The 7121-nt window shown below is 38.0% G+C and overlaps 2 protein-coding genes across 3 annotated transcripts; one reads left to right on the top strand and one right to left on the bottom strand.

Annotated features, from left to right (window-relative positions):
* Positions 1 to 733: 733 nt before the first annotated feature.
* LOC106301427 (heme oxygenase 1, chloroplastic-like) lies at positions 734 to 2203 on the bottom strand. The gene is made up of 3 exons (XM_013737818.1): positions 1710 to 2203; positions 1167 to 1390; positions 734 to 1093 (listed from the first exon to the last, which is right to left on the bottom strand). Exons 1-3 carry the CDS (start codon positions 2131 to 2133, stop codon positions 893 to 895), a joined length of 849 nt encoding a protein of 282 aa, XP_013593272.1. The 5' UTR covers positions 2134 to 2203; the 3' UTR covers positions 734 to 892.
* A 2202-nt stretch (positions 2204 to 4405) lies between these two features.
* On the top strand, positions 4406 to 6503 carry LOC106301746 (receptor homology region, transmembrane domain- and RING domain-containing protein 1). Of its 2 annotated transcripts, XM_013738214.1 has the most exons (5): positions 4410 to 4687; positions 4765 to 4989; positions 5068 to 5457; positions 5832 to 5929; positions 6050 to 6441. In XM_013738214.1, exons 1-5 carry the CDS (start codon positions 4573 to 4575, stop codon positions 6125 to 6127), a joined length of 906 nt encoding a protein of 301 aa, XP_013593668.1. In that variant the 5' UTR covers positions 4410 to 4572; the 3' UTR covers positions 6128 to 6441. The 2 variants fall into 2 exon arrangements, with proteins under 2 accessions (XP_013593667.1, XP_013593668.1); XM_013738213.1 differs by having other exon boundaries at positions 4406 to 4687; positions 4765 to 5457; positions 6050 to 6503.
* Positions 6504 to 7121: the final 618 nt, after the last annotated feature.

The following is a 7121-nucleotide window of genomic DNA, read 5'->3' as shown; positions in this document are numbered from 1 at the left end:
TTTCCCTAGATCAACATAATGTTTGCATTCGAGGAAGACTCATGAAGACCCATTTTTCCTAGTTTAACCATAGTCTATATTACTGTCACATGCTTTTTTTTTGTTTTTGATCAATACTGCCACATGTTTAATAAGTAGTTACATGCTTTTAGTTATATATGCAAGTAATTATTACATGTGTTTCTTCTTGTCCTCTCCATTATCTTCCTCTCATCTCCCCAGAACCACTCCACTCCCAGTCTTTCCATGAATACCCAGTTCCCAATCCCTCCTTTCTACCGCTTCAGATGTTCCCAATCAAAACCCATAATTGCAAACGTCGTCGTGAATCTCAAGTACTCTTTTGTCTATTCGCTCGCTGATCTCGAAAGAGATGCGCGATTTCCTAAAAAGCGCTGGATATAGAAAGTGTAGACAGCATGGTCGGAAAGTGTCCCCGAGAAGTTGCTATTTTTGTTCAGCAATGTTTGTTTTTCTTGTAAAATGTAGACAGCTTTTTGTTTGATCAGTTCGATGTTAACCAGTAACCAGCAAATAATTTTTTCACTTTTTTCATAATTACAGAAAAAAAAGGAGTGAAATAATCAAACTAATAGTTTCATGGTTTAAAATGAAATATTAATATCTTTCATTTCTATGAAACCACATGATAATTATACCATTGATGAAGCTCTAATGATCTGATGTTGTTGGTTTATCCAGTGACTCTTCTTAGACTAAAAAATCTTGACTATGATACAGAACGCTCAACTTCCAACGTCGTATTAAGCTTTGAAGCAAATAAGAGTTTGATACAAACAAGCAGAAGCGAGTTTAAAAATATGATACAGGAATAAAAAACTTGAGCAGAGATTTTAGTTGCCGCCAACAAGCACGTATAAAGAGAGGAATATCAGGACAATATGAGACGAAGTATCTCACCAGAATACTTGAACGATTTCTCGGTCTCTTCCAAACAATGATTCTTTTCTTCTCTCGTCCACTCCTCTGCAACTTTGTTCAGTTTTTCCCTCACGTTCTGCAACAATTCGGAAAGGTCGCCGTCCCATTTGTAAAACTCGAGTTCTCTATTGTCGAGAATCCTCTCGGCTACCTGAAAAAATTAGTTGAAAGCTTCAGAATTATTTTTGTAGGCTGAGTTTAGTGCACAAAGCTCTTTTTATTACCTTTCTTCCAATCATTCGGCCACCAGCGCTGTGGGCGAAGTAGATGTTGTAAAAGTGACAAATGAATGATGGAGGATCCTTGTCAGCTAAATCCTTTAAATACTGAGAATACTTTTTACCAGTAGCAGTTGGTTCTGGAATCTCGTAGCCTTGTTCTTTGAACCACTTCAGATCAGTGTCCAATTTCTCTGCCCTTTCCAGCCCCGTGTTCTTGAATTCCGCATCTACCAGAAAATAAATACAGTAAACTTGTCACAATGGATCCACAAGAAAAAGAGACCTACTTTTGCAACTAACTATTCACAGACCAGTAGTATCTGGAGGAACCTTAGAGCTAATAAGCATAATCGGTGATCCCTCAAATATTGTCTGAAGACTCTCAAGTCTATGTAAGGTTTGCAGTGACACATACGGACCAAGAAACAAAAACTACAATTAATGGGAAACTAGTCTAAATCAAATCCTGAACAAGAAGTGGGTTGATTAGTAAACACCTAAACATTTGAACAATCGACCCAACTAATCAAAATTGAGAAAACTCACAAGTTGGGAAAGTGGACTGACTAATAATCTCTTCAAGCGTGTCATAAACCAACTTGCTATCCACCAAAAACCTCAAGTAACCTTCAACAGTCGGTTCCCATTTAGCGACAGGACGCTCCTCGGGAGCTTTTGTCTCTTTCTCACCTTCCTTGGCCTGCTCTTTCGTGTGAAGTCTCATCGCCACAAACCTCATCTCCTCCACAAACCCTTTCGATTCTCCAGGGTATCTCTTCTTCTTCTGCTTCTCCGCCGCCGTCGCCGCCACCACCACGGACGACGACCACGTCTTGTTCTTCATGGTGGGCAGACTTAGATTCTGAATCCTAGGGCTAGAGTAAAGTGGGGAGAAAGGGAACGAGAATCTGGCGAGTTGGGGGGTTTTGAAGAAGGATAGGGATGGAGATATGGGAGCTGAATAAGCCATGGTTGATGGAAGGAAGGGAGGCAAGCGATGTGTTCTCTTGAAGTAATAGAGAAGAGACAGAGGGACACATACTCCCAATTCAGTTTTTATATTATAGGGGGTTAATATTTTAGCAGCAAGCCCAATATAACAGTACACCTTTTTCTGGAATAATCTCTGATTAAATATTTCGTAATTACATTATGAGATCTACAAATGTAGACAATTTTGAAGTGATGAAATATTGAAATCTTCTTTCTAATACTGTTATTTCCTTCGGTTCTTTAGAAAAGTTTGGCCACTCTTGAGTATACTCCATCACTGCAACCAAATTTTTGCAATCTGTTTCAAAAACTAAGCATGTAGAGTGTGACAAAACATAATCCCATTATCTAGCTAAGTTTTTCTAGTTCCAAACGCAGCAAAATAAATTAAAATTTTCTAGATGTACCTTTCCAAACTCATCTACAACCGGTAAATTTTTGATAATCTTATTCATCTGTTATTTTTAATTCTTTTATATTTCTTGCCGCTTGTCGCTGAAGCTGCGTCAGAGAAACGAACATGGCTGATATAGGGCTTAAAAAATCATTCACGAGACACATATATTATGTAAGCATATGACTTGTGAATCAATATTATCTAGTTTTACTCTTCAATAGAAGCTGATGCATTTGCCTTGAACCATGCTAAGCATTCTTCTTCTGTATGTTAGATAATCTCATGTGGATCTGTGTCCATTCTTTCGAATAACTTATTAAACTATATTTTCAGAGATACCAGATTATCCACCAATAATGACCTAGTCAAAATATATCTAATCAAAATCCACTAAAAAAAAAAAAAAAAACAGGTCTCTGGAGGCATAAACATCAAAAAGTAGATAACTGAAAAATGGAAGACCAAAGTTGAAATATTTGTGTTTTAATCAAGTTTCCTTTCGAGGGTTTCGATTTTGGCTACAATAGCATCAATTGCAGCTTCTTCTAGCTAGCTGGAGCAGCCCACATTCCTCTCACGTCATCGTTACATTAACCTCAATGTTTTTTCCTCCGCTCTCAGTTATCTGCAAATGTAAAGATAATGATATCAGCTCAAACAAGTCGGTGACATGAAATCCTTGAATCAAACTATATTTAACAGTTTATTGGAAATATATTTCTCTGTAGTTCTTCTCTATAAATTCCCTAATTGAGTTGAGAATTCTCCCGGTTGCATTACTTTATAGGCAGAGAAAGTGTCAGTCTGATAGCAGACGAGAGTAAGTAGGGCTGGGCATCATTACTCGTTACTCGCCTTAAACTCGCTACTTGACTCGTACCTGCCTCGAAAATTCAGGTACTCGTTGTTGTCGAGGCAAGTAACAAGTCGACAATTTTCATTACCTGCAAGACCAAGTTAAGTATCAAGTATCATTATTATTTTTAATACTTGACTCGTTACTTGCCTCATTACTTAGTATTTGTTACATGATCTATTAAATACTTGTTCATATTTGCTTTTTCTTTTACTTGCATCTAGGATTAGACAAAAATACTCATTACTCTTCTTATACTTGTTACTTGTTTTGTATCTGTCTTGATTTTTAAATACTTGTCGTCATCTAGTCAAGTATTAAATAGTAACAAGTATTAAAAATTTAGCTATATGGCTTGTTTTTACTTGTTACTTGCTTAGAGAAAAAAAATTTGTCATCGTAAAAATTATACAATTCTTATATATCAAAATATTTATATATTTTTTATTTGTCTTCTATATAATATGAACAAATATTTCATTTAAAGTAATTCATGTGTTACTTTAAGTAAAGGATAAACAAAACAAACTTTTATGTTTATTTTTAAAAGAATATTATTTAGTAAGTAATTCTTAAATACTCAAAAAAATTCGTGTAAATAATAAGTAATAGAGAAGGAACAAGTAACTTGCAAGTAATTCATTTTTGATCGAGTACTCGAAAACAAATCAAATACAAGTAAAAAAATTTATTACCTGTGCAAGTCAAAAGTCGACGATGGGAGTAGAAAGACCACCACCACTTTGGGTATATTCCCAAGTTGATGTACTCAACAGTAACTCTAGTGTAAGCTTGTGGATTTGACACTCAAACATGGGCTTGTTAATCAAGACACGAGCATCTGCGCAATGTGATTACCAAGGCTCAGCAGGAAAGGACAGACCCAAGCCATATTATGTTGTGTCCTCGTATAAAAGAGAGATTCTCACATAAGAAAACTCTTTATGTATGTTTGTTTCCTTTTTGTATGTTTCCTTCACCAAGACCCCACAACCACAACCAAATAAACGCTGCCACGTTGGCTGTTTTTTTTAATTGAAAAATAGAGCCTCTGGGTTGAGTAGAAGGTTCGGGTGAAGAAAGCAAAGGCGTTTCTGCGACCGCCTGAAACGGAAAAGCCATCGAATCGATCCACCACCACGGGGGGTCCGAGAGAAAGAGAGATGAGAGATGTTATTGTATGTCTACTCGCAGCTCCTTTCCTCCTACAATTATCAACTGCCACCGTCGTACTCAATTCTATCTCCACCTCTTTTCCTCATCTCCCCGCCAAATTCGGTCGGTCAATCTCTCTCTCTCACTGCTTATCTGAAAATTCTCCTGAGTTTTTGTTTAAATTAAATTGTTCCTTGTAGACGGCTCCGTCCCCAGAAACGGAATATGCGGAGCTCTGTTCGTCGCAAATCCCCTCGACGGTTGCTCTCCTCTTCTGCCCCCATCTAACAGTTCTCTTACTAAGTTGGCTCTTATCATCAGAGGCGGATGCTCTTTCGAGGATAAGCTTCTCCACGCCCAGAACTCGGGTTTTTTTCAAGCTGCGATTGTCTATGACAACTTAGACAACGAAGATCTCGTCATTAGTAAGCCTCAAAGATATTACTTCTTTGTAGAGTCTATCAATTTTGGATTCCACATCTGTTTTTGTTTTTTTTGCACAGTGAAGGTGAACACTCAGGAGATTACACTTGCTGCTGCAGTCTTCGTTTCAAACGTTGCCGGCGAGATCTTGAGCAAGTACGCCAGAGGCCGAGAGGGCGAATGCTGCATTTATCCTCCAACCAAGGGGACTGCTTGGACTGTCCTCGCCATCTCTTTCTTCTCTCTCCTACTCATCATTACTTTCCTTTTGCTCGCCTTCTTTGCTCCAAGGCACTGGACCCAATGGCGAGGCAGGCACAGCAACCGGACCGTGTCACTAGATCCGAAGCTGGTCCGCACACTCCCCACTTTCACCTTTGCTGATTCTTTTCACGGAGGTGATACGTGTGCCATATGCCTCGAGGATTATAGATTTGGAGACTCCCTTAGACTATTGCCCTGCCAACATGGTATTATTAACTGCTCTTCTTTTTTTTTTTTTTGTATTCATTGCTCGAGTCATGGAGATGTAAGCTTTATATGAGATTGCCGCAAAGCTCGTAATTGGATTGCCTAATCTACGCACACTTTAATAGTTTGCATTCTTTCTAGGATAACTGTTTCTACTTTATGGTTTTAGTCCATTGGCCTATAGTCCCCAAAATTTTACATAGACACATGCCCTCAAATTTGTAAGAATTTTTTTTTTAATTGAAATCTTTACTAAATGGCCTATACCTCTTCCCCAAATCTTAGTGCCGTCCATGGTTTTAGTGTACACAACATCCCAAGATTTTGGCCTTTGTTTTAGTTTATCTAAGCTGGGGGTGAACCACTTGTGCAGCTTTTCACTTGAACTGCATCGACTCTTGGTTGACAAAATGGGGTACATCCTGCCCGGTGTGCAAGCATGATATAAGAACGCAGACTATGTCTTCCGAGGTGAGGCCCATGAGAGTTAGTGTAACCTCTCTCTCTCTCTTTCCATATGTATTTGTCAAATCCCTGGCTTGTTATTTTGTGTTTTTTGGTGGATTCAATACACTGTTTGTGTTGTTTCAGGCACAAAAACGAGATAGTCCAAGAACAGGTACAAGTACGGGTAGATTTACCTCTGCTCAATCCAGTCAAAGCCTTTAAGATTGGCGTAAGATCAGTGCTCGGTTTCTGTGTATTAGGGCCATGTTTGCATCGATCTGATGTTCCCGGTGATATTGAATGGGGAATCATGTTGGGATAAGTATAGGTAAAGCCTTTAGATTTTCCATATTGGTCGATACTATTTAAACAAAAGAAAAGATCCGGAGTTACTTTGCTTGCCTGATTGTTGTTCCTTACATGTGTACATAGTAGCTTTGTTTTTTTCACATATAAATGATCATTGTGTGTGTTGTTGTTTTGTAATCTTTTTATTTGCGAATATCACTTAATGTTTTTTTGAGTTAAGACCGACCTCTGGTGGGTGTGTGTGTTTGCACATATAAGGCAACCAAATCGATAGAAACAATGTTTTTTAGATTGTCCGTGTCAGATGAGGTACAAGATCCAGGCCAATCTTTTATGTAATCTTTGATGATGAATCGCTTGTCCCGAAGTTTAAAAATACTGAATCCGAAATCCCATACATAGTGGAATGGAACGTGGCTTTTGATTTTTTTTGGTGATGTTATTAAACAAATAAAGAAAGTAAGAAGGAGACGTCATCGTCCCTCATCCATACCTAACGTCCCAACAAATACAATGACTCCTTCGTGGGGTCGTTAGTTGCGCAATCCCATCCTTGTTTACATCGACAAGGTAGTTTCCACTGGATTCAGTGATGATCAACACGAGAAACTTGTGTTTAGGGTCATCAATTTGTGTTTAATTTGTGTTTAGTTTTACATGTTAATAATTCACGCTAATTTCTTTCTATATTTTAAAGGGATAATTTGCTTAAAAACAAAGAAAAATAAAACTAGTGGAATGCCAATAACAGTAAAACTTACTCACCTGTTGTACGTAAAGTAGATGCGGAATGACGACGGTGCCCCTGCGTATTAGACGTAACAATTGTTTACCTGCTGAGCTTGGTACGGCTAATAGCTGTCAGAGAATTTTTAAAAACTATTAATAAGATTAGATAAAGATTTGG

The sequence above is a fragment of the Brassica oleracea genome, chromosome C7 (assembly GCF_000695525.1).
Source record: "Brassica oleracea var. oleracea cultivar TO1000 chromosome C7, BOL, whole genome shotgun sequence".
Classification (NCBI taxonomy): domain Eukaryota; kingdom Viridiplantae; phylum Streptophyta; class Magnoliopsida; order Brassicales; family Brassicaceae; genus Brassica; species Brassica oleracea.
Note: the sequence above shows the minus strand (reverse complement) of the source record. Positions and strands in the feature narration are given on the sequence as shown.

Bases quoted from the DNA above. Each gene is read 5' to 3' on its own strand.
- LOC106301427 (XM_013737818.1), bottom strand. From the start codon at position 2,133: ATGGCTTATTCAGCTCCCATATCTCCATCCCTATCCTTCTTCAAAACC. The intron at 1,391-1,709 runs GTGAGTTTTCTC...ATTTTCTGGTAG, and splicing joins TCAGTCCACTTTCCCAACTT to ATGCGGAATTCAAGAACACG. The intron at 1,094-1,166 runs GTAATAAAAAGA...TAATTTTTTCAG, and splicing joins GCCGAATGATTGGAAGAAAG to GTAGCCGAGAGGATTCTCGA.
- LOC106301746 (XM_013738213.1), top strand. From the start codon at position 4,573: ATGAGAGATGTTATTGTATGTCTACTCGCAGCTCCTTTCCTCCTACAA. The intron at 4,688-4,764 runs GTCGGTCAATCT...TGTTCCTTGTAG, and splicing joins TCATCTCCCCGCCAAATTCG to ACGGCTCCGTCCCCAGAAAC. The intron at 5,458-5,831 runs GTATTATTAACT...CCACTTGTGCAG, and splicing joins ACTATTGCCCTGCCAACATG to CTTTTCACTTGAACTGCATC.